The following is a 27465-nucleotide window of genomic DNA, read 5'->3' as shown; positions in this document are numbered from 1 at the left end:
TCTGGTCATCACTGCCTGACAAACCTAGTTTAAAGCTCTGCTTGCTAGTAGTAAGCCTGTTGGCAGATATTCTTGTCATATTGATTCTGTCTGCCCCTAGCTGTCAATCTCTCCAAACAAGGTGTCACAGCCATAATAGCCAAAGTTGTCTGTAACATCCCAACTCTGCAACCAAGTATTGTGACCTGGTAACATGATCACATGCATCCATTCCTGTCCCATTCCCTTCACTAGCAGAATCAGTGAGAACACACCTGGGCTCCCATGTCCGTGGTAACCTGCCACTTCCTCTGAATGGTACTGGGTCTGATCCATGAGTCGGGCTCAGGTAGCCCACATGCCTCCCTGATAGAACTTTTTCCTCTTCACCTGTTTATACTCATTCTGCAGGTGGAGAAGGAGCCTTTTCCTTCTTGTTGGAAGTCACAAACTTCCCCTTTTATTTACCAGTATGGACATATTCTTTTGGGTAGTCACTACAGGATGGCAGATAAACCGACACAACAGAAAAAAGATTTTCTGTACTAAGGATGATATTCATCTAACAAAGCTTTATTTTTCTCTGATGGTTGTCTAGGCTTCCTGTATGTTACAGTCCATCTCCAAAGAATAACATATTCCTACCTGCCATAGAGTGAATTATGTAGACCTGTGAAATCCTGTTTCCTTCACTAATAATATTATCTTCAGTTAGTGTTTTAGTATTGTTTAAAATACGTCCTGTGTTAATACCAAATATTTTATTTAAATGTTATTCTTCAGCACATTTCCAAAAGTCAATGGTATTTTAAAAATAGATTTTTTTGTAATAAAAGTGTATCTTTGAAATGAAATGCACAGAGAGGTTCTGTCAGATTTGTAGTTCAACTCTCAGAGTATATTTTGTTATAATCCTACTAGAAAAGACTTATGATATATTTATTGATTCAAGCCACTTCAAATTCCCCTGATCAATACTGGAACAATTTCATGTGAGTTTGTTTTTCTGTTGAATGTCTAGTTACTGTGATAGAAAAATATGATAAGCCCAAATCAAAGCCAGCTGAAGTTAAAAAAAGAAGCCCCAGTGTAATTCATCCCATCTAACTTGAATCATATGAATATTACTCACCTCATCTTAACTAGTTTTCCATTTTTTTGTTACTAAAGAAAGAGAAGCAGCTACAGGGAATAATTAGTGCCATTCTTAGATAGGCATCTAAAATAAAGGGGTGAATCACCTTTTGGAAGTATCTATTTCTTTCCATTGAACTTTGGGTCAAGCTCTGTAATGTCAACAGCATTTCTAAAAATTGTATAATGAACATTTTAAGAGATGAAAGAAAACTGCCATAACTACCAGGTTGTTGGTTATGCAGAAATGGGAGGGTCTCTCTTCTACTGGAAGAAGTTAAAATGAATGCATGAGAAACAGGAGGAAAGCCATGCACACCAATATAAGATGACATGAAAGGATTGGAACCCTGGTTAGAGTATTCTTAGATCACATATAGAAATGCTGGTTAGAAGGGACATCTGGAGTTTATATGTAGTCCAACCTCCTTCTCTAAGTGGAACTTATTGCCAACTGTCTATTGCTTTGTCTGTGTGCACTGTGTGTTATCATTCAAGTTGTTCATGGAGAAATTGAATGGTGTGAGCCCCAGTATCAAGGGCCCTTCAAGGTTTTTCCTTCTCACTAGCTGCCATCCCGATGTCCAGCCTTTGATCACTACTATTTGACTCCAGCTATACAGCCACTTTTCCACCCAGCCCATTCTTTGAGATCATGCTTCAAGTCCATACTTCCTCAGCTTCCAAAATAGGAATGCAATCAAAGATGATGTCAAAAGCCTTATTAGCAGTATCCCCGGCTCTTCCCTCATTCATATAGTCATTTCATCAAGAAGTCAATCAGATTGGTCAAGCATTGTTTGCTCTTGGTAAAGCCATGTTAGCTGTTTCTGATTGTCTTCTTTTTCCCCCTAGTGTTTGGAAGTGGATTCCATGTTGATGTGTTCCATGATCTCTCCAGGGACAGAGATTAGGTGGAATAGTCTGTCATTCCATGAATCCTCTATCCATTTCTTAAGGCAGGCATAATGTTACCCTTAACAGCAGCAAGGATTTTCTCTGATTGCCATGATTTTTCATATGCAGTACAGAGGAGCCTTGCCATCACATTGGCCAGCAGCCATGGGTGAATCTCATCTGGATTTTATTGATTTGAGTAAAATTATTTAGGTTGGAAAAGACCCTTAAGATCATCGAGTAACACTGCCAAGCCTACCACTAAACCATGTCCCTAAGCACCACATCTACACATCTTTTAAATACCTCCAGGGATGGTGACTCAACCACTTCCCTGGGCAGCCTGTTCCACTGCCTGACAACCCTTTCAATTAATAAATATTTCCTAATATCCAATCTAAACCTCCTCTGGCACAACTTGAGGCTGTTTCCTCTTGTCCTGTCACTTATTACTTGGGAGAAGAGACTGACACCCACCTGGCTACAATCTCCTTTCAGGTGGTTGTAAAGAATGACAAGGTCTCCCCTCAGCCTCCTCTTCTCCAGGTTAAACAACCCCAGTTCCCTCAGCTGCTCCTCATAAGACTTGTGCTCTGGACCCTTCACCAGCTTCGTTGCCCTTCTCTGGACACACTCCAGCCCCTCAATGTCTTTCTTGTAGTGAGGGGCCCGAAACTGAACACAATAATTGAGGTGTGGCCACACCAGTGCCTTCCCTAGTCCTGCTGGCCACGCTGTTTCTGATACAAGCCAGGATGCCATTGGCCTTCTTGGCCACCTGGGCGCACTGCTGGCTCATATTCAGCCAGCTGTTGACCAACATCACCAGATCCTTTTTCACCAGGCAGCTTTCCAGCTACTCTTCCCCAAGCCTGTAGCGTTGCCTGGGGTTGTTGAGACCCAGCTGGAGGACCCAGCACTGAGCCTCATTGAACCTCATACAATTGGCCTCGGCCCATCAATCCAGCCTATCCAGATCTCTCTGAAGAGCCTTCCTACCCTCAAGCAGATCAACCCTCCACCCAACTTGGTGTTATCTGCAATTTTACCAAGTGCGCACTTGATGCCCTTGTCCAGATCACTGATAAAGATATTAAACAAAACTGGCCCCAATACTGAGCCCTGGGGAACAGCACCTGTGACTGGCCAGCAACTGGATTTAACTGCATGTTCAAGTATAAATTTGTTCATGTTCTCTGAATGTTTCTCTGCCATTATTAGCTGCTCCTTTCCTTTCTAAACCATGCACAGAGGCCATTGAAAGCTTCAGGCTTTTATGTACCATCCCTCACTTATGTTCTCTTGCATTTGTCAAATGCCCCATGTTTTCTTTGAACTTCTGCGTATATGTTGAAACCTGTCTCACTCTTAATGTTTCCTTCTAGTCTTATCTCTAGCTGGGCTTTGACTTTTCTACTTTCATCCTGAAGTGCCCAAGGAGTGCTTTTATCTTCTTTCTTTGTCCTTAATTTGCTTCCTATATGTTCCTTTTTTTGGTGTCTTTCAATACATCAAGAGACCCAAACAGTCTCTCTGCTTACCCAGTCATTCTGAAAATCCTGGTCTTTCTGCACAATAAGGTGATTTGTTCTGAAGCTCACTCAAAAATACTGCTTTATTCCCCTTTTTAGTCAGCTGAAAGTAATGTGCTGTCCACTATACTGTCTCCAATTTTCCCTCTCCCTTATGCTCACTTCTCATGGGATTCTGCTAACAGTTCCGTGAATAAACCAATGTCTGCTTTCCCAAAGTCCAAAATCTTAACTCTGCAGTTTACCTCACCTATCCTCAACATACATATAAATATAATAATAATTCCCACCTGCACTTGCAATTTTGTCTCTTAACCAGCACTTTAGAAATTTCCTTCAGTAATGTCATCATTAATAATACAGCTTTTTTACATACATTTTGCCATATAAAGATATACAGTTGTAAATAATGGTATTAAAAGGGATTCTGTGACTGAAAGGTAACTCTTAATTTGAGTTAAAATTTTATAAGCTAGCAGATATCTCATGAATTTTATTCAAGCTTTTAAAGTATAATTCCCATGAAAAATTTGTTGATGCAATTCTTTGACATAGTATAAAGCTTGTGTGCTTTATTTCTCATACTCAGTAAAAAATCTCATCTTGCAGATCACTGCTATAAATATCAGTATGGATGTGTACAGGATTAGAATACACATTGTTATAGAGAGTATTTAAAAGTGCGTAGCAATGACCTGTGTCTGTATTCATACTTATTTTCATGTACACATACTGTGACATTTCGTACTTGTCATGAATGACAACTGAATAATTTGAAAACTTAAGTGTTTGTTCTAGCAGGTACTCAACATGCAGAAATAATATTCACCCATTACATCAGGATGACTTAAAGTAAATTATGATAGGTAGACTTAGATTATATATAATGAAGAAATTCTTTACTATGAGATTGATGAGGCACTGGAACAGGTTGCCCAGCGAAGCTGTGGCTGCCCCCTCCCTGGAAGTGTTCAAGGCCAGGTTGGACGGGGCTTTGAGCAACCTGGTCTAGTGGAAGGTGTCCCTGCCCATGGCAGGGGGGTTGAAACAAGATGATCTTTAAGGTCCCTTCCAACCCAAACCATTCTATGATTCTATGATATCTGAACAAAGTTAGGTTTACAAAGTCAGGCAAAAAGCATGTTCTCTAACTGTATACTGCACAAAAATTATACTAGCACAGAAATCTCACAATACATTCTTTTTATTGATGTGATTGCTTAAAGAGAAACAACAATTTCTTGAATGAAATCTGTTAGAAGTTGAAAGGAATGGCTCATCATACCTTAGTGTAGCTGCTAAATATAGTACTCATTTAAAATAATTACTGTTGCTCTTCTGTCTGTGCTTGAAACTTACAAATTTTGTAGAAAAACCCAATTATCTTTTTTATAGCTATTTTTTATTTTGTAATGAATACTTGCTGAGTTAAAATTAATAGTAAACTAATAATGGAAAACAGCATAGGGTAATCTAGTAAGGCAAACAAGGTAAGAACCAGGGTCAGGAAACATGAAGTATATTTTGCCTCATTAAATGTAATTGCATTGGTCTTGCTGGCTTCAGTAAAACAGCATTTTATCCTTGGGTTCTTTTTTTTTAACTTAGTTGCTGACCTGCTCTTATTTTCAGTAAGTCACTGTCTGATTCTGTACCTCTTCCCACCATTCCTTGCATATCTTGTTTACTTAGATTAAAACTGCTCTCTGTCTTCCTAAAACTGTAGTCAGATGTATGATTGTAGTATAGTTCCAGTGCTGGTTTTCACCTTGTTAATGACAGCAACAGAGACAGCTTGTGTAGGGGAGGGCGTACAAGGATGTCTGGAACTCTTAGATTGCTGGGTCATGCTTGAGATTATACACTAAGTCTCCACTGCTGCTATCACTGAAGTCATCTAAAGAAAAGTTATGGTCCGTATGTCTACCCAATATTACAGTCATACATTTGACTGCAGTGTTTCTACTGTTTATAGAATAGTGGGGCTGTGGTGTGTGGTTATTTCTCAAGGTGCAGTTGTAATATAATGATAGCTGTGGCTTCTTGTGTGTTCATCAACAGACTAGATTTCCTCATTCAAAATCTAGCTCATAGGACTCCGAGTGCTGGTACCTAATTTTATATCTACTGCTCCTCCATAATTCTAATCATGCCACATAGAGTAATATGGGTATAATTATTGAAAAGCATGCAATTGAAATTATTCTTGAATGTGTCATGTTATTGCTGTAGATGTCAGGATGAACATAAATCTATTTTCTTAAAATAATTTTGCATTTATATAACCGTTGTATCAGCTGTGCAGAGCATATAATTACTGACATTTATTAAATGCATCCCACATCACAAATATATGACTAATAAGCTCTAGAAGAAATTGATGAGTAATGCTAAACTGTGTTTATTATTACCCTGCAGTTGAGCAATTTGAGTACTTAGCAAGAATTTTTAAAATATGGGGAGTATTTTGTATACACCTGTGGTGCTGCATGGAAGAAATGTGTGGTGCCACATAATGGAGTGGAAGGCACAGTACTGTGCTCTAACTGAAAACACAGCTTTTTACAATTGCAGTTAATCAATGCAGTTCTTCAAGTAGCTTTATTAATTCCCATAGGATTGGTGCTATGTATATGAGAATATATTGGTGCACTGCATATGAGAAGTTCTCTTCTAAGAACAGTCTGCAATTTTTCGGTTTTCTTAAATTTTGTCAGGGTGTGTAATTAGCTAAGGTCAACCACCTCTTCTGGCCTTCCTTTTAGCATCATGTTCTCCAGGTAATATATATTCTGGGGACCTCTACAAAATAAACCCCTTAGTTAGTGAGAAGGTGCAACTAGAATACTGGCTGGGTCAGTAGTAGGCTTATGCTGATGTTATTTCCTCCTCCACTGAACCCCTGCTCTGCAGAGGGTCTTCCTGGTGTCAGATGTATATGATCCTCTTCTTTATAAAAGAAGATATAGGTGGTGTCAATGTCTTTCCCTCATTTGCTTTGTATTTTGATTAAGAAGGCATGTTTCTCTGTCCTGAGTCCAGTCCTACTTCACATCCTTATTGAGTGAAAGTGCAGCTTTGAGGTGGCCTTGAGGGAACAACAAAAGAGCAAGTGTAGACGTAGTTTCTTACTCATGTACATGCAGTACGAATGATTTGGTTATGAATACCATTAAAGTACCATCATCCAACCTCCACGGACCCTGTTCTTGCAGAGAGATGAGGGACACAGAGAGACTGAAAGTCAGAGAGGTTTCATTGGCAGCTCAGTCTTAGACCACTTTCACAGCCACGTGGGTAACAGCAGCCAAACTATGAGGAACAGTATGGAAGCATGTAGTCCTGTCAGAAGGCATATCAAACTGACACCCGTTCCCTCTCTTGACACAATGAAGATATAGTTGCATTGCACTGAGTTACTACTTTCTAATATTTACCAAAGTGACTATGTTATAACTTCATATTTTAGTTTGAGCTGTAAAGTCTTATAAAAACAGAAATATCTCCTTGAACAGCTGTGTAAAGGGATATATTGTTTCATTCCAAGAAATGAAACATAGAAGTGGTTTCTGTGCTAAGACTACATCCTTTTAAAACTGGTAGATGGCAGTAGAGTATCTGCTTTGACATTGTCTATAGATTTACTGAGAAGAGTTTGTTAGCTTTTTGTACAAAAATAAAAATCCTTTTATCTGTTCCATGACTAGCAAATCTTTTCTGCTTTGTATTCTTAGAACAGTAATCATATTTAGTTCAGAAATGATTAAGCCTAGATTTCTTAATTTATTTTTAATTCAGAGACATGGAATTTCACAATGCATTTTTGACTTTATGACTTTCCTCTTTTTCAAATTGTAATACTGTGTGTAAAATTTGATTTTTTTGGGTATGATTTGTAGGGTAGATTGCTTCTGAAATACATACAAGACTTAGATAAAAGCCTGTGTTTATTATATATTGTATTTGTGAAGTAGCAGTTTTTTGCAGTAGCTGTGAATTACTGAAGGCAAGACTTTTTCCTCATCTTGTGCATGAGTAAATAACGGAAATAGATTTTGTGTTCCTAGAAATCTGGTTTTATCTAAGTTCCAGGGAATGAAAACTTAAAATCTTGGCATTTAATCATTTTTATTATTCTATGAATTTTTATTTTAATTTTTAAGTCAAACATGACTTTCTAGTAGTTCCATATGAAGTTACATGGAATCATTCATTGTCTTTATTGCTTTCCATTCTGTTCATTATATCTCTTAGTTTCTCTAAATACATGTTTTTTTTACTGTAATGTGTTGGTCAATATCATAGCAGCATATATCCTCAGAAACCCATAACGTATGCAATAGATTAAAAAGCTGAGATGCACAATTAACTAAATAACTAGGCAAACAAATGTTGACATTTTGACTACCCCACATTTATTAATGTATGCACTTTACATTTTTCTGTGCTGACAATGCAAAAAAACCATACAGTGTATGAATTTTCCAGTAAGAATGGAGAAAATATTCAGTAGCAGTTTCTGCATGCCATTCATAGTTATTAGATGCACTGTTCACAAATAAATTATTCTATTGAATTTTTTATATGAATACTGTTATGATTGGTTGACCTTACTTAAAACAGCTTCTACAAAGACTCATGGTTCTGAATAATCTTCTCACCTCTCTTTAAACAGACCATTATTGGTGATTGCTTTTATATTTTGATTACCTACCTTTCCATCCCTCTCATATTTTCAGTGATGGTACCGATTTCCTGCTTTATGATAGATTTTTTCACTCTTATCATTATTAAAAATATTTAGATGTGTATTTGGCCTGAATTAGCACAATATATAAGAGCTTTTAGTGTATAATGTATTAAAAGAACATGTTGCAGTAGCAAAGGTGAGCATTCAAAGTTTAAGTAGTCTAAAAGTACTCTTATTTTGGGTACCCTGTATTACACAACTGTGATTAGATTTTCAGTTTCCTTAGTATTATAAATACATACCTTGATACCTTTCCAAACTAGAGTGCAAAAGATGTGATTTAAGAGACCTAGATGTCTGCATCTGTGCTAGTCACTTCTAGTCTCTCTTTGTGATCATCGAAGTATCATATTTGAGGCACGATTAATCTCATCCTAGAGTAAGTGTCTTTAGTTGATTGTAAGTTGACCTGATGGTAACATATATATAGTGCAGTGAGAGGAGCTGAATTCTTATTCAGTTTTGAAGTTAGGTTGCTGGGAAAGGAAAATCCTCATTCTAATTTCCACAGCATAGACCCACCTATCTTACCTATGTAAGAAACTTAGTTTTCCTATGTACTCAATAGGAGGGCCTTCCACATGACAAATTAGCTCACATAGATCTGTCTATTGATTATGTAGGGAGGCTAAGGTAGTAATCTTTGTAATTTAAGTAAGTTCTAAGTAAGCTTTAAGTAAGTGCCTAAGGGTAGGTGGGGTGAATTTGTGCTTGTATGTTGTAAGTTTGATTTAAGTGACTATGTACAGTCCCCTCTCCCAACCCAAGAGTTTTTTGGTCTCCTTAAATACAGATTCCTAATCATACTCCTTTTGTGAGCTGAATCAAGCTCATCTCCTAGGTACTCATTCAGTCTGTGTGCTCATTCCTGTCCTGCAACCTTACAGAGGCATTTTTGTCTTTCATATGGCCCCTAGGGATGTATTCCTGACACTCTTTCTTTTAAATCCAGTTTCCCTTCCAACTCCAAACTTGTTTCTCTTGCCTGGATGTGAAAACAGTTCCGTGGAGCAACTACAAGCATACTACATAACCTGGGAGACTTTTGTGATACACCCGATAATTCTAATAGGGATATATATCCCAGTCATGATTTTATTCAGGTCATTCCCAGTCGTAACACATTCTTTGTCCCCATCCATGCATTTGACTCTCTTGTTTTTACAGGACATAAACTGTAACAAGAAAGGTCCAGATTGGATATTAGGGAAAACCTTTTCATTAGGACAGTAAAGCAGTGGAACAGATCATTCAGAGAAGTTGTGCCATCTCTGTACTTGGGATTTTTCAAGACCATGCCAGATAAAGCCCTGAGCAACCTGGTGTGATCTCAGAGCTTACCATGCTTCAAGCAGGAGGTTAGACTAGAGAACTCCTGAGGTCCTTTCCAACTTGAATTATTCTATGATCCTATAAAAAAATCAACTTCTCTTTTCATTTGCATAACATTCAGAAAGAGACTGATTTGAGAGTACTGAGTAAACCTTTTCTCAGGCTTTAGCTGATTTGAAGTAGCATAGACTGGTCAGCACTGTAAGAAACTTCACTGTGATTTGTGAGAATAAAATACTTATAGCATTCAAGTTCTAAAATCAAACTTGTCATTATATTGAAGCAGTAATATGAGTTACTATTTTACAATCTCTAATTCTTTCTTAATTTTGGACAGATTTCATGGATATAAAAAATGGCATACAAAAAAATGTCCATCAAATTTGCAGTCCCTTAGCAAAAGTTTGGGATGCTGAAGCAGCTCCAAGATGAGGTCAATCTGAGTATTTTGACATGACTAAAATGTATGTTTCCTCTGTTTCTTGAAGGTCAATGACTGTTCTAGGCTAAAATTTTCAAAAAGTAATCAGGCTGAAAGAACCACCAGTACACGAAGTTTCAACCCAACCCATTAATTTAAAAAAGTTACAGTCAATTGAAAACAGTGTGCTGTCATGGAAACTTTAGTAGTAAGTTATGCTACCATCATACCATCATTGTTGTACTTCAGAGAAGAAATGTGATGAACTGGAAAGAGTTAAAGAATTTCCATGAACGTTTGATGAAAGATCATACTATGTTACAGTGCTCTGAAACACTGAAAGTTAAAACTTGATTTCTTTTGATTGAACACTTTTAAGTGTTTTACTTTTGATAATCACATCCCAATATTTTTGAGCTACTTTGACAAAATATACGAACCAGAAACAGATATAGGTGCACTGAAGAACAAAGAATGAAATAATGGATAGATAGTGTATTTCCTATTTAAATTATATTGACAAATTCTATGATTAGATAATTAGAAATAGCTAAACCTATACACTAGAGTGAGAAAATACTTTAATTACTTGATCTTGCAGTCACTACTTTTCAAATTCATTTCAGCTATATGAAGCTAAGTGTTTATATCTATGAAGGCACTTAAAAAAAGAATACAATACTTAATATTTTCAATCCCCCATATTCACAAAGCAATCATATAAACTTTTTGCAGCTTTATAGTATAAATATGCAACTTTATATGAAGTACTGCAAACTGAATTACCAGTTAAAGTATATTTGATATAAATGTTTTATTTCTTTGCAAATGATGGCAGACAACTATCCTAAACCAAATTACAATAGCCAGAACTATAGCTAAAAGAATGATAACTGGAAGGCAGAAATGTGTGTTTGTTATCTGTATTGCTTGTCAGAACATTTGCATCTGTGCAGAGTGAAAAGGAGGAAGAATAACAGGAATGATAAAGACACTATGATCAAAACATCAATCAGCGAAAATAATTTTTTGCTAAATTAAGCAAGAATCTTTTCTGCTATTCACAATAGCTGGAACACACAAAGAATTATTAAGTTTAATTTTAAGTTATGAGAATAAGAGGTTGAAATCTTATTTTCCATAACAGAAGCTATACTGAGCAGTGACTTGTGTTTTCTTTTCCTCCCTTTAGCTACTAGAATACTTGCAGAAGCCCTTCTTGTCGGCCTTCACATCCATTGCTGGTTTCAAACTCAGCTGCGATTTGGTTTGCCTCACTCCATCCTAACACAATTGAGCAATGTCTTTATATCCCTGCTGGGTAGTCCATCCCTGCTCCCATCTTCTGTGGATTACCTTTTTACATTTGAGATCACTAGCTTCCTCTTCATCCGTATTGATCTTCTGCTATACTTTTTCTTTGGCTTGCTTATCATGCTTGCTTCCCGCACATCAGAAGGGACTGTTCTGGTGCTTTGAGGAATTTGTTCTTGAAGATTAACCAACTCTTCTGGCCCCCTTTACCCTCCAGGGCAGTTGCCCATTGGATCCTGCCAAGGAGATCCCTGACTAAGCTAAAATCTGCTCTCCTGTTGTCCAGTTGTGGTTCTACTGCTTGCTTTACTCTCTACCTGGCAGAAAGCCATGGCCTCTCTAAGCTCTGCATCCACCACGGCCGACGCAGCTGCCCAGCCAGAGCTGTGGTGGGAACATGCTGCCACCCCGGTGCCCGGCTGCAGGGTGGGCCCTGCTCAGATGCCAGTCCGGGATGGCAGCAGTGAGCACAGCTGTGGGAGGTGCATCCCGGTGCAGGAACTCCTCCACTTAGTGACAGAGCTCTGGGAGGAGGCGAGTAGGTTCAGTATCAGGGAGTGCAAGAGAGAGAGAGAGAGAGAGACTACTGGAATCACACCCCACCTTCCCTGGGACAGGCCCAACAGGCAGACAGGATGCATGGTACGGAGGATTCCCGATCCTCTCTCCGCCTGGCTGAACAGGGTGACTTAAGGGATAGGGGGCAATGGGAACAAGTTCGTGCCCGGCACAGCAGGCACGTCTCCTCTGTGACTACCCCACCTTCCCAGGCGCCCTTGTGTAATAGGTATGAGGTTCTGCAAGTGGAACCGGACAATAACGAGGACGATGGTTCATCTAGCTTGGAGGCATTGCCAACGTTAAGTCAGCCTGTGCCCTGCATCAAAACCGCTTCCATAAAGAAAAAAAGACAGGTCATCGTCATAGGAGACTCCCTTCTGAAGGGAACAGAAGGCCCAATATGCCATTGGACCCACATCTGCTGCCTCCCTGGGGCTCGAGTTACAGATGTGAAGAGAAAACTTCCTACCCTGGTACGGCCCTCAGATTATTATCTGTTATTGATTTTTCAGGTGATGAAGTTGCAACAAGAAGTCCGAGGGCAATCAAGAGACTTCAGGGCCTTGGGACAACTGCTTAAGGGATCAGGAGCACAAGTAGTGTTCTGTTTTATCCTTCCAGTTGCAGAGAATGATGAGGGAAGAAACAGGAAGAGCCAGCAAATTAATACCTGGTTCTCAGCCTGGTGTCACTGGCAGAATTTTGGGCTTTTTGATCATGGGTCAGTTTACACGACACCAGACCTGCTGGCAACAGATGGAGTACACCTGTTTCAATGTCAGAAAAGGATCTTTGCATAGGAGTTAACAGGGCTCATGGCAAGAGCTTTAAACTAGATTTGAAGGGGGGAAGGAATAAAACCAGGCTCGCTAGAGATAAGCCTAGGGGCACCGCACCAGTGTTTGAGGCATGGTGTGCTAGAGAGGTCCTTAGGTCTGCCATCTCAGTGAAGGTAGGGGATGGAGATCCATGCAGCATCAAAGATGCAAGGGTTGTTGATGTGTTAGAAATCATGGAAGCAGCTGAGAATGGCCTATTAATAGGAATTAGGGCTTCTCCCCCCAAAAAGGTATTGGGATAAATAGCCCAGCTGAAGTGCATCTACACCAGTGCATGCATCATGGGCAACAAACAGCAGCTGGAAGCCATTGTGCAGCAGAAACACTATGACGTAGTTGCCATCAGGAAGACATGGTGGGATGATTTGCACAACTGGAGTGCTGCAGTTGAATGGCTATAAACTCATCAGAAGGTATAGGCAAGGAAGGAGAGGTGGTGGAGTAGCCCTGTGTGTTAGGGAGTATTTTGATTGTCTAGAGCTTAATGATGATAGACTTGAGTGTTTATGAGTAAGAATCAGGGGAAAGGCCAACAAGGCAGGTATCATGGTGGGAGTCTCTTATAGACCACCCAACCAGGATGAAGAGGCAGATGAAATACTCTATAAGCAGCTGGGAGAAGTCTCACAATTGCTAGACCTTGTTCTCATGGGGGTCTTCAACTCACCAGATGTTTGCTGGAAATACAATACAGCAGAGAGGAAACAGTCCAGGAGGATCCTGGAGTGTGTGGAAGATAACTTCCTGACACAGCTGGTGAGTGAGCCAACTAGGGAAGGCGCCCAGCTGGACTTGTGGGTGATGTGATGGTTGGAGTCTGACTTGGGCACAGTTTTTGATTCTTGGCGAAGTAAGGAGGGGCGTTAGCAGAACTTCCATCTTGGACTTCTGGGTGGCAGTCTTGAAACCATTTCCCACAGGATTCTTCTGGAGAAACTGGCTGCTCATGGCTTGGATGGGCATAATCTTGACTGGGTAAAATCTGGCTGGATGGCTGGGCCCAAAGAGTGGTGGTGAATGGAGTTAGATCTAGTTGGTGGCTGGTCACAAGTATTGGGGCCAGTTCTGTTTAATATCTTTATCGATGATCTGGACAAGGGGATCAAGTGCACACTTGTTAAGTTTGCAGACAACACCAAGTTGGATGGAGGGTTGATCTGCTTGAGGGTAAGAAGGCTCTTCAGAGAGATCTGGATAGGCTGGATTGATGGGCCGAGGCCAATTGTATGAGGTTCAATGAGGCTCAGTGCTGGGTCCTCCAGCTGGGTTTCAACAACCCCAGGCAATACTACAGGTTTGGGGAAGAGTAGCTGGAAAGCTGCCTGGTGGAAAAGGACCTGGAGGTGTTGGTCAACAGCTGTCTGAATATGAGCCAGCAGTGCGCCCAGGTGGCCAAGAAGGCCAATGGCATCCTGGTTTGTATCAGAAATAGCATGGCCAACAGGGACAGGGAGGTAATCTTACCCCTGTACTCGGCACTGGTGAGGCCGCACCTGGATTACTGTGTTCAGTTTTGGGCCCCTCACTATAAGAATGACATTGAGGGGCTGGAGTGTGTCCAGAGAAGGGCAACGAAGCTGGTGAAGGGTCCAGAGCACAAGTCTTATGAGGAGCGGCTGAGGGAACTGGGGTTGTTTAGTTTGGAGAAGAGGAGGCTGAGGGGAGACCTTGTCATTCTCTACAACTACCTGAAAGGAGGTTGCAGAGAGGTGGGTGTCAGTCTCTTCTCCCAAGTAACAAGTGACAGGACAAGAGGAAACGGCCTCAAGTTGTGCCAGAGGAGGTTCAGATTGGATATTAGGAAATATTTATTAATTGAAAAGGCTGTCAAGCATTGGAAAATGCTGTCCAGGGAAGTGGTTGAGTCACCATTCCTGGAGCTATTTGAAAGACATGTGTAGATGTGGTGCTTAGGGACATGGTTTAGTGTGGACTTGACAGTGTTAGGTTTATGGTTGGACTTGATCTTAAGGGTCTTTTCCAACCTAAATGATTCTATGATTCTATGTTATAGAGATAGATTTGATATATTTATTCATTATGTATATTTATCTTTTGGTTTATGTCTTTTAAGACATTTAATATAAGAATAAAATTATAGTAAATGTTATAGAAGTTAAAATAATGGTTCAGTGTTTTATAGTCTTGTAGTGCTTCATAGTCCATATCAAAGCTAATAAGAAGCTGCTGTTTGCTTCAATGAAAAAAAAAATGAAAAAGAAAACACATCATTGCACCTCTCAAATAGACAATAAGTCAAAAGCCAGCAGAAACAACTTGATTTCCTGCCTCATTCTGTCTAACAATTAAATAGTCCAGTCCTTCTGAATGATTAAAAAAAATTTATTATCAGTTTTAATTCTTTGAAGTCAAGCAAAAGAGGAAAGAATTAGTAAGTTCTTCTCTAACATGTATTCCAAAAAATGTAGTGTGGAAAATAACTAAAATTTAGCTAAAATACTGAAAAATACCAGGAGTTTTATATGAAGTCTACAGGACAGACTGCAATATCACTGAAGAATTTTAATTTCAGTATTCTTTCTTTATCTATGTATACATATATTTGATACATTTATGTGTGGAGTCATCAGGGTTGCTAACAATAAAAGGCAGTTGGACCTAATGAACTGAAAGCTTCCCTTCTTTCTGAAAGTTTTGTAGTTATTATTTTAATTGCTTGCTTTCTTTCTTTAAAAAATATGCAGTTAAATAATATGATGTAGCATGAATATCTAAGTAAGAGATCTGTTGGAGATCATTATGAATTGATTATAACTGTCTTGGAGTTTTGATGCCAGATAGGTACTATATATATTTAGTAACATATTCTGCTTTTTTGTTTCTCTTTTTTTAATTACAGATGGAGCCTAGTTAAAGTCAGAGCTTGAGTTTTGTCTGTAGATTTTGTGGAAAAGATGCTTTTTAATTAATTATACACCTCATTAGTTTTTAATTATAGTTGAACAAAGACAATAACTGTGATAAGAAAAACATGGATTTGTTTGTTTAGGGCTTAATATGAATGAGGCTCAAGTATGTTCTATATTTGGATATGGGTATTGTTTGTGTTTTGAATAGATCATGACTAGTAATTAAGTATGCAGAAAAGTATAGTCCATAGATAAATCAGTATGTGCTATTGTGTTGCATTTTTGTAGTAAAATAAGTTTGTTTATCCTTCTTAAAGATAGCATTTGTATTCTCATCACTCAGGTCATTTCACAGCTTCGTATCCTGAGCAGGTCAGTAACTGCTGGCTGCAAATTTGACAGAGAAATATGGTCTACTGAACTTTCTCCTGTTCTCAATCTATGGAAGAAACTTAATCAGGTAGGAAAGTATCTAATTTGAAAAGACAACTTTTTTTTTTTTTCCCCCCTGGTAACTACATGAAAAATAAGGTCTAAAGAATTATCTTGAGTATTGAAACATAAGAAGTGAAAAAGTAAGTTAAATACAACTGAGGTGGGAATGACAATGTTACATGTATGTAATCAGCTTTGAAGTCTCTATGTCCAATAACAGGCTATCACTTCTTTCTCCATATGAAGGTGAGAGCACACTCACAAGACGTGAGTCTAATATCTTGTGTTTCCACAAACATGAATATATTTTAGATTTGAATTTAGTCTCTTCATTTCTCTCATATTCACAAGGCAATGTTTAATGATTTTAAATATTAAATTTTTTCCTTGTAATAGTGAAACATGGTACTGGCTTGAAATTGAGATTCATTAAAATTACTGCTACAATGCTTGCAAAATCCAGTATTACTTTCTTTTTTTTTCCTTTGTTGTTCTGGGTTGGTTCGTTTTGGTGGGGTTTTTTTACATATATTGTAAAGCTTGATTTCCAACCATTGAATTCTTATTGTGGGTGTCCGTTTAGCTGTAATGTGTGCAAATTCTCTTTGAAATGCAGATACTACGCATACTTGGGAAGGATCCCCCTCACCTCATGCTAGGTGTCTACCTAGACGTTTGGCCATTATTTTTCTCCTCAGCCATAATTAATTGATCATAGACATTGTGGCCCAAAAACATGTCTTGTACACAACAACATTGGAATGAGAAGAGCCTTTCCCTTACTCAGATAACCACATACAAAGAAGTTACATAAGGTGCACATTAGAATTTGCCATTACATTTTGAAATCTCTCATTAAATTGCCATATAATCCATGCTAAGTGTATGATACATGATGTTTTTGTCAAAATAATCTTTTGGTACTAAATAACTTCATGTTGAAATCTCTGAAATATCTGAACATGGACTGCTGTTAACCAGATCTGTGATCCTGTAAGAAAAAGCAGTGTATTTCCATGTGACACCTTCCATTATATCTTACTGACTAGTGTTTAATATACCTTTAGGCCTGCAAACCTTCATTGCAAGAGCTCAGATGAAACTCCTGCGTGTATGTATACATGTATAATCATAAAATTGGAGATTTTGATTGTAGTGTTTGGAAGACTGATAAATGAGGCCACTTTTAAACAGTAAAATAAAAGTGTACTACATTAATAGTTGTTAACAGCACACATTGCTAATGACTAGTTCTTTATCGTTATTAATCGTTAGCACTGCAAATTCAAAGCACTCTTTAAAACTTGTATCATAAATCAGTTGTGAGTATGCAGTACCATGAAGCTGAAGCGAGGGTTAGAACTAGATGATCTTTAATGCCCCTTCCAACCTAAACCATTCTATGATTCTATATTATCTTGAACTTTCTTTGATTTTCTAACATTTTTATGCTGTTAGTGGAATAAATTGTTTATCTTTTGAGGATGTCGTTTGGAATAGGATGGCCTCTGACCTTGTGTAGGGTTTTTGGGGGGCACATTTGCTCGAGTGTTTAAAAAAAATTAACTAATAATGTCCTTTATCAAAATTAGCTTTCATAGTCTGTTCAACTAGTACTTGCTTTAAGCTTTGAAAAAGTCTAGGCATCTATAAAAATTCCACATACATTGCATACAGTTCTACATTCTAATTCTTTTTTGGTAGCTCAATGAAGGCATCATGTTTGTTTTCAGAAGTTTTAAATAAAGACCTGAAAATTGGAATGAAGAAAATAGTTGAATTGCTGCTTAAGTTAGCAACCATACATTATTTTATTTATGCATGAATGGGCACAGGATATGAACTAAAATGATTTCCCAGGTATGAAGAAGTAAAATCACAAAAACTATCTATTCCTGAAGGCTGTAAAAAAATTTTTTCCCCCTCTATTTTGGAAGCATGTATGTTTAGCTTCAGACTTTTTATGGTAGAATCATAGAGTCATAGAATAGTTTAGGTTAGAAGGAACCTTTGAATATAACTAGTCCAATCCCCTGCCATGGGCAGGGACATCCTCAACTAGATCTGGTCGCTCAAGGTCCCCTTCAACTTGACCTTGAAGAATTTAAGGGATGGAGCATGCACAACTTCTCTGGACAACCTGTCCCAGTGTCTCACTGCCCTCATCATAAAAACTTTCTTCCTTATATCCAGTCTAAATCTACCCTCTTTCAGTTTAAAACCATTGCCCCTTGTCCTGTCACCATTGGCCCTGGTAAAAAGTCTTTTTCTGTCTTTCTTATAAGCCCCCTTTACATATTGAAAGGTTGCAGTAAGGTCTCCCCAGAGCCTTCTCTTCTCCAGGCTGAAAAACCCCAACTCTTTCAGTCGTTTCTTTATAGGAGAGGTGTTCCAGCTCTCTGATCGTTTTCGTGTCCCACGTCTGGACCATCTGGGATGCAGCACTCCAGCTGGGGTCTCACAAGAGCAGGGTAGAGGAGTAGAATCACCTTTCTTGACCTGCTGCCACACCTCTTTGCAGCCCAGGATATGGTTGGCTTTCTGGGCTTCAAGCACACATTGCCGGTTCATGTCCAATTTTTCATTCACCAGTACCCCCAAGTCCTTCTCCACAGGGCTGATCTCAATCCCTTCATCCCCCAGCCTGTATTGATACCGGGCTTGCCCTGACCCAGGTGCAGGGCCTTGCATTTGGCCTAGTTGAACTTCATGAGGTGGTGGCTATTGTTGTTGTTACTATTATTGTTATTATCTTCTTTTATCTATTGCATACAGATAGTAGGAAAGTAGAGGCAGATGGGATAGATGCTGACAATACCTTCCATTTTATTTACAAGAAGCAAATACTAGTTTTCTATCTGTCAAATGTACTTAGCACTAAGGGTAGTTGGAAATAATGGTTGAATATATGTTTCAAACTACTGAAACTCAGGAAGAGTAGTTCTGAATTGAATCTAGCTAATCTATTTATAAATTCAAAGGTGTTTTTAAAATGAGCTACTTTTTATTCCAGAGGCAAAAAAATGCTCAGAAACTTGTTAATATGTAGACAAAGATTAAGTGTGTTTTTAAACATTTTTATTCCAGTGCTGAGTATGTAATTCAAGGATTAATTCAAAAGGGATTATTTTACAAATACCTTGAAAATAGTTATTGTGCATCTAAGTGCTGATGGTTCTGAAGCATAACAAAATTTACCACTTGACATAGGTTTGTCCTGTAGAATTTATACTGTAATAATTGATCATAATCTTTAAGTGTGGACATATTTTTATCTTTACACTCTTAATACCATATGGTGATCACATTTGTATTCTGTAGTGTCCAAGTTTAGATAAAATAATAGACAGCATTTGACTGGGTATTTCTCTGGACTGAACATTGGTGTTTCATCTTACAAAAATTAGTCTAAATAATTTAGAGTGTATAATACAGCTAAATTGACAGAATGTCTATAGAATTTATGTAGTCAGTGAATTTCAGAAATCAGTGATAAAACAAAACTTTTACCTAATATTGGACAACATTTCACAAATCTGTAAATGGACTATTTAACTTTCTTAGTGATATGCCCACTGAAGAATTATACCACCTTAAAGTGTGTAAAATAATATTTGTATTTTTTCATGAGTGCAAATTGTAATCTCTCAATCAATAGCATTGAGTGCAGCTAACAGAAGCAGCAAATGCACACAGCAGTTGGCACAGCAGTTTGTGCAGAACAGCTTACAGAAGACCAGCAACTTTGCTCAGTAGAGGATACAACTTCTCAGTAATGGTAGTGACATGCCACAGGACACAGTCCCCAGCTGCTGCTGGAGCAATGGACCCACTAAGATGAGAACTTTGACTCAGACAGAGCTCCAGAAGGAGAATGCAGCTCTGCAGGTCTCAAGGAGGTGCCTCTTCCTGAGGCTGGGGCAGCAGGAAGTGGTCTTCTAACCTGCAGGAGATTTCTGCTTGTTGAGGATCTTGCGTCATCAAATAAAGGAGCTGTGAGAGGAGGTTAGCAGACTTCGCAGCATCAGAAATAGATTAGCCAGATCTTTTCTGAGACACTGAAGCTTAAAGAGCCAAGCCCTCAGCTTTCCTGAAGGTGTTGCAGGCAGAGTCTGGGTCTGTTAGGATAGGAGGTGAAGACTTACAGGATGGCAAAGCCTGGAAGCTTGTGACTTCTGGCACAAGGAGGACAACTTCTGCGCCATCTCAAGATTTGCACTTACAGAAGAGATTTAGTGCCCTCATAGCTGACAAGAGGCTGGGAGCTCTGTCCAATGAAGCTCCCAAGACAACTAAACCTGATGCACACAGAAGTGCCAAGAGGAAGTGGTAAGGAATAGTACAGGGCAACTCCCTGCTGTGGGGAGAAGGATGCTCAGGTTTTCTGACCTGATCTGTTGTCTAGGGAGGTTTGCTGCTTGCCAGGGACTCAGATCTGGGACATTGTGGAAAGACTGCTGAGGCTTGTCTGGCCCTTAGGCTATTAACCATTGATGCTTTTCCACATAGGCCCCAGTCATACTGCCAGGGGTAATGTGGACCATATGAAGCATGACTACATGGGTCTGGGGATGGTGCTTAAGAGCATGGGGGCCTAGGTGTTTTTTCTTCTTGATCCTTACAGTGAAGGTTGAGGACATGAGAAGGAGTGGACAGAACCTACAACTGGTTGCACAGCTGGTGTCAGCAACAGGGTTTTGGTTTTTATGACCATGGGACACTTTTTGAGGATTGATGGTTGCCTACTCGAAATGGACCTGACCAACTTGATGAGGAGAGTTTTAAAATAGAAGTAGCACGGTAGGGAGAGGATGACCAGAAATAGGAAGTAGCTGACCAGGTTGGCAGGCAAAGTATGCCTGTAAACATCATCAATAAAATCAATAAAACAGAGCTGAAGGGGGACCATCTAAAGTGTGCTCGTATATAAACAAGGAAGTGCCTACCTGAAAGTATTATGGGAAAAGCTCTCATACCCTTTCTGGGAAATCACCATGATGGGGTGCCTTTCCGATGTACTTGTACACTAATGGGTGAAGCACGTGGAACAAAGAAGAGGAATTCGAGGTTTGCATGCAGTTGCAGAGTTATGGTCTCATAGGTGTCAAAGGGACATGGTGGGATAGCTCACACATCTGTAGTGCTGCCATGGATGGTTATAGGTTCTCTTGGAAGGAAAAGCCAGCAAGGTGAGTACAGGGAGTTGCCCTTTTTGTGAGAGACCAGTGGGAATGGATGGAGCTCTCCTTAGAGATGTACAACATGCCAGTTGAGAGGATCAGAAGTCAGCATTGTAGTTGGTGTCTGCTATGGGCCACCTGATCAGGAAGAAGTAGGTGAGACCTTTTCACATGCCTGGAAGAAGCCTCACATTCTCAGAGCCTGGTCTTTTGGGGGGAATTTACCCACCCTGATATCTGCTGGAAGAACAGTGTAGCAGGGCACAAGCAATCCAGGAGGTTTCTGTAGTGTATTGATGACAAATTCTTGACTCAGGTGACGGAAGAACCAATAAGGGGAAGCACTCTGCAGGACCTCATACTTGCCAAGAAGGAAGAACTTGCTGAGGACGTGAAGGGTGATGGCAACGTTGGTTGCCGTGACCATGAGATGGTGGATCTCAGGAATATGAGAGGAGGGAAACAAGCAAAAAGCAGGACTCTAGACTTCAGGAAAGTAGACTTTGGCCAATTCAGGGATGTGCTTGAAAGAATCCCATGGGACACGGTCCTGGAGAGCAGTCCTGGAGAACTGGTTGCTTTTCAAGGAATACCTCCTCTAAGCTCAGTGGTCAATCTCAAAATGCAGGAAGTCAAGTAATGACAGCAGGAGGCCTGTATGGATGAGCATGGAGCTCCTGGCAAAATTTAAATGTAAAAAAGAAGTGAAGAGAAGGAAGCGGGGACAGCTGATGTGGAAGGAATGTAGAGACATGAGCATGCAGGGATGGGATTAGGGAAGCCAGAGCATGTCTGCAGTTGAATCTGGTGAGGGATGTGAAGGGCTGTTACTGGTCTACTGGATCTACCTGGGATGGAGTTAACTTTTCTCATAGCAGTGGATATAGTGCTGTGCTTTGTACTTGTGGCTAGAACTGTTGATAAGACATCAATGTTTTGGCTGTTACTGAGCAGTGCTTGCACAGCATCAAAGCTGTCTCCCCAGCCTCCCACCTCCCAAAACCTGTAGGCTGGGGGTGGGCAAGAGGTTGGTTAGGAGGGGACATAGCTGGGACAGCTGACCCAAACTGACTGAAGGGATATTCCATACTATGTGACCTCATGCTCAGTGATAAAAGCTAAGAGAAAGGAGAAGTAGGGGAACATTCATTATTAAGGCACTTGTCTTCCAAAGCAACCACTGTGTGTAGAGGCTCTGCATCCCAGGAAATGGCTGGGCATCACCTGCTGATAGGAAGTCAAAAATAAATCTCTGTGGTTTTGCTTTGCTTCCTCATGTGGCCTTTGTTTTTCATTAAACTGCCTTTATCTTGACCAACAAGATGTTTCATCTTATTTTCTCTCCCTGTCCTCCTGAGGAGGGAAGTGATAGAGCAGCTTGGTGGGCACCTGGTGTCCAGCCAAGGTTAATGTACCACAACTGGGTATGGCTGGGATGGAGTTAGCTTTACAGCCTGTAGTTTAGCAGCAGTTGTGGTGCTGTTAACCCATTAGAAGGGCAACAAAAATGGTTTTTACAGGTACATCAGCAACAAAATGAAGATTAGGGAACGTGTAGGGTCACTACTGAATGGAAGTGAGGACTTGGCCACAAAGGACAAGGAGAAGGCTGAAGTACTAGATGTCTTCTTTGCCTCTGTTTACTGGTAGGTCTGGCCTTCGCCAATCCCAGGTCCCCAAAAGCAATGGGAAAGTACAGAGCAAGGGAGACTTACCCTTGGTGGAAGAGGATCAGGTTAGGGAGTGTTTAAACAAACTAAATATAAACAAATTCACAAGCCCTCATGGGATGCACCCATGAATGCTGAGGGAGCTGGCTGCTGCAGTTGTGAGACCACTCTCAGTGATCTTTGAAAGATCAGTGTGACTGGGGGAGATTCTTGAGGACTAGAAGAAAGCAACTGTCACTCCTTTCTTTAAGAAGGGCAAAAAGGAAGATCCAGATAACAATACGTCATTGAGCTTCACCTGGGAAGGTGATTGAGTAAATAATCCTCAAAACAATTTCCAAGGATTTCCAAAGGTCATTAAGATGGTTAGGGGACAAGAGCATCTGTCATACAAGGAGATGATGAGAGAACTGGGACTGTTCAGCCTGGGGAAGAGAAGCCTCGGAAGAAATTTTATTATTTAGTGTATACTGGCTGATGGGAAGAAGTAAAGAAGACAGAACCAGGCTCTTCTCAGTGGTGTCCCATGACAGAACAAGAGGCCATTGGCACAAACTGAAATACGGGAAATGACATTTAAACAGAAGACAAAACTTTTTTACTGTGATGATGGTCAAAAACTGGCACAGGTTGCCCAGAGAGACTGTGGAGTCTCCATCCTTGGAGATGTCGAAAACTTGACTGGATGCAGTTTTGGGCAACCTATTGTAGCTTTGAACATGGGGTTGGACTAGAGAGTCTCCAGAGGTTCCTTCCAACCGTGACAATTTTGTGATTCTGTGAATAGTAGTCCTTTGTGCTCAGTTTTAGAGCTATCACAGTCTTTGTGGCCAAACAGCAAAAGTAGCATCTGTACAGTAGAAATTTTAGCTTTTTAATTTTAGACATTTTGACATGGGAAATTGTTCTTATGTATTAATACAGTAATGAGGACTTAATATGTTGTTGCTTTTTTCAGAAATATTTCTGGAAATTTGCAGGACTCTTTTTTTTTTTCCTCTCAGTGGCATACATTTTTCAAAGCCCTGTTAAGTGTTACTACCAATTATTCAGACATTCTGAAATTGTTGAGCGGGGGAGTTTATTATTCTTTGTCTATCCATAACAATAGAATCATGGAAACTGCCTCCCCTTCATCCAGGGTTTATTAGTCCAGCTTGAATGCAGACTCTGGAATTTTTCATTGAATTTTACTTTAAATGAAATACTTAAAATCTGGTTCCAGTCAGTGCACTCCTGTTGAAAGTTACATAAGCAAACTTCCTCGTTCTGTTTAGCTGTTCTGGACTAATACAGAATGTCTTGACATTTTCATCTATATTAGCTTCATTTGAAAACACCCTTGTAATGAATACTGTCCTAAAACTGCTTCTGCAGTGTCTATCAGTGTGATTTAATAACAGCTTAACACTAATCAAATTAATTAAATGCTCATGAACCTGCCATTAAGTTAAAAAAACCCCAAATACTCAGATGCTCAGTAAAAGTTTGCATGAAAGACTGTTTACTGAAAAAAATGGGACCATCACTGAATAACTTGTCAAGCAAACATTACACAAATTTAAAAAAAATCTTCCTTAATTTGAAAGGATGGTGTCCACTACAGCCTGTTGTCCAGGGCTGGGCCCTCAGAGTAATTCAACCAACCTCTGTCCTGGTGTCCATTCTCTTCCCACATAGGCTTGTGCCATGACAGAGTGTAGATCAGGACCTATATAAGCACTTCATTGTCACATAACTGGATCAGTTGGAAATCACTATCCAACAGAACTCAGGCATTACCCATCATGTGATAGTTTTCAGAGGAGCACAAAAATATCAGGACACAATGGTGCTGCATAAGTGTTTCATCAAGTCCAAATGTCTGGCTGTCATGAACAGAGGGACAGGAATCACCGCTATATTTTTGTTGTAATGTGGATGCATTTTCTGCCTTGTTTCAGGGAAACTGTTTAGTACCTCTGTGAAAGTTAGAAGGCCCACCCATATAAAAATTTGGAACTGCTTCGAAATTATTTCTGCTGAATATATGATCATAAGCTGTCATGATGTGTTCTGCCTTACCTTCTGTTGTGTTTGTAAATTGAAGGCTAACTATTTTCATAAAGATGCGTAATGCTGCAAGACAATGGCAGAAGTAGTTTTGAAAATGAATGGGTTGTTGCTCTTTTATCTAAAACATTAGGAACCTCAGCTGTAACAAAAGAACAATGTTTTTTTCACCAAGGAAAATCAGTGAAGCAGAAATATAAGGTCATTATTTCTTGTATTGTCAACAATGAAATATTTGTGCAATAAACAGTGAGAGGCTAATATCTAAAATAATACGCAGAGAGTATTGAAGGAGGAGGCAGAATCAAAAGGCCAGTGGAGGTTTCTAAAACCCACCACCACCACCAAAATTGAATTTTGAATCAGATGCAGTACTAGTGGAGATGTATGAGTTTATTTTCATTATATTTGTTACATTTCTGAGGGGTCAATTTTCAGAACATACTGGAATTTGAAAAAGCTTGAGTTTAGGAAGGTGATGAAGAAAAGCTCTGGAGCAGCTTAGGTGAGACTATATGAAGTCTTACATTGTACTGAGATAGTAACAAGTACAAGAAGTGAAAGAGGGAAAATGATCAAAATCTCAAAATACACCTAATTTAATATTGGCAGCATAATATAGTATTCAATGGTAAGATTAGAACCTATCTTCAGTTTCTTACGATTAGGAAAAGCACTCAGTACTTCAGCAGTTCTTCATCTTAATTCCCAAGCAGGTCATAAGGATATTTTTAAAGCTGATGTGAGTTATATACATAATGGATTTTAAGGGAATGTAATAGAACATTAAATGTATAAGCTGATATTGGTATTCATGTTTAATTTTCCTATAAAAATGACAGATGGGTTGTTTTAATACAGGAGAAGGCATTAGAAAGAGTGATGAAATGAATATGCAATTCATAGGAGACTGTTATGTGAAGGACAGTATTGAGGAACTTAGAGGCCTTCTCTTGCAGTAAGGTGTTTGTGAATTAAGACAGTTTATGTGGAGACTGGCATAGCCTGCAAGTTGCAATGTCTTTGTTCTTCCATTTTTTGTGCAGTTAAACACTCCAATAAGAAATTACCAACTAGCTTGTGCTAGTTTTACATTATCTTTTATATATATTCACCAAACTATGGTCTGAAAAAAATTGAAGTGAAACTAGTGCTGTGATTTCAGGATGCAGGCAAAGACAAAATACAAACCAAAACATTTCTAAATACTGCATGTTTCTTACACTTTGAACAGTAACTTTGTTGTATAACTGTAATAATGTAGGAGCGAAGACCTTATTCTTCATTTCTCTGTCATTTTTGCTTGATAGGTGTGTGCAGTATGAATTTGAAATGAAAAACATGTGAAAGTTCTGACAAACTTACAGTGCCTGGCAATGATAATGGAGGCAGACATCCTGTGTGTTCTGGAAAGCAAGATGCCATGTGACAATTCAGAAGTTTATTTAACCTGAAAAACAGTCAAAACTACATGTTATTTTAAGAAGAGATACTTTAGAGAAAATAAAATCAGATTTTACCTTTAATAAATCACTAAAAATTGAAATAGCAAAACATTTTTTTCCAAAAGGCTAGGGTTTTCTTTTTGCATTTGTGCTTTGTAGAATTTTTCAATAAATAAGTTTCCAGAAAATTCCATAACTACAGCATCTTGTCACGTGTCAGGTTGGCAGTTTCAGAACACATGCTAAAATATATTTATGTAATAAACTGCAAATGAATTAAGATTTGCAAAATGATACCATCTCTTGAAATTATCGAATAAATTTGGATTTTCGGTGGCTGTAGTGGAATGGAAGTAATAAAAATGTCAATGTTAGAGCAGCAGTACCTCTCAGAGTTTGAGTTACTCATGATTTACACATAATATTATATTTATTTTGTGTTTATTTGTATTTAATTTCCTTCCAGGTTGAACTAGTCTTATCAAAGCAAAAGCTATATCTCGCAGCATGGTTTATAGTACCCAATGCAATCTTGTTATGCTGAGTACACTACTGCTTTTTATATTGACACATTAACACAAATACTAAAAGAATTATTTCTGCTAAGATTTTTCAGAAATTCCAGTGCTTTTGAAGTAATAAAATGAAAACCAAGTAAAACAGTAAAAAAATAAAAACCAAGTAAAAAACAAGTTAAAAATGAATAGAAAACAAATTAAAGAAAAACAAATAAAAACCAAATAATACATTGTATAACATAACAGTTTCCCTGACTTTATTAACTGGACATCATATGTTCTTTTTTAGAATTCTAACCTGATTCATCAGAAGGTGTCTCCTCCTGTGGAGCAACAAGGATCTCCAATCTTATCATTCATTACTCTGGAACAATTCAATGCAATTCGCCTTGTGCAAAGTGTCCATCAGTCACTTGCTTCTTTAAGTAAAGTCATCAGAGGTACCTCATTACTGAATTCCGAAGTGCAAAGACTAGCAAGTGCTCTGCTAAATCAGAAGGTAAGTCATTTTGTCATGAATTTACATTTTAAGTAAT

At 39.0% G+C, this 27465-nt stretch overlaps 1 protein-coding gene across 1 annotated transcript in view; it reads left to right on the top strand.

The window, feature by feature from the left end:
• The window catches only part of DYNC2H1 (dynein cytoplasmic 2 heavy chain 1), a 187464-nt gene that overhangs the window by 127248 nt on the left and 32751 nt on the right, over positions 1–27465 (top strand). Inside the window, exons 83-84 of the mRNA XM_074860186.1 lie at positions 15973–16089; positions 27219–27428. Coding sequence (XP_074716287.1) covers positions 15973–16089; positions 27219–27428 — 327 coding nt within the window. The remainder of the gene's footprint in view (positions 1–15972; positions 16090–27218; positions 27429–27465) is intronic.

The sequence above is a fragment of the Strix uralensis genome, chromosome 2 (genome assembly GCF_047716275.1).
Source record: "Strix uralensis isolate ZFMK-TIS-50842 chromosome 2, bStrUra1, whole genome shotgun sequence".
Lineage (NCBI taxonomy): Eukaryota > Metazoa > Chordata > Aves > Strigiformes > Strigidae > Strix > Strix uralensis.
The sequence above is the reverse complement of the archived record's forward strand: the minus strand, read 5'-3'. Positions and strand labels throughout refer to the sequence as shown.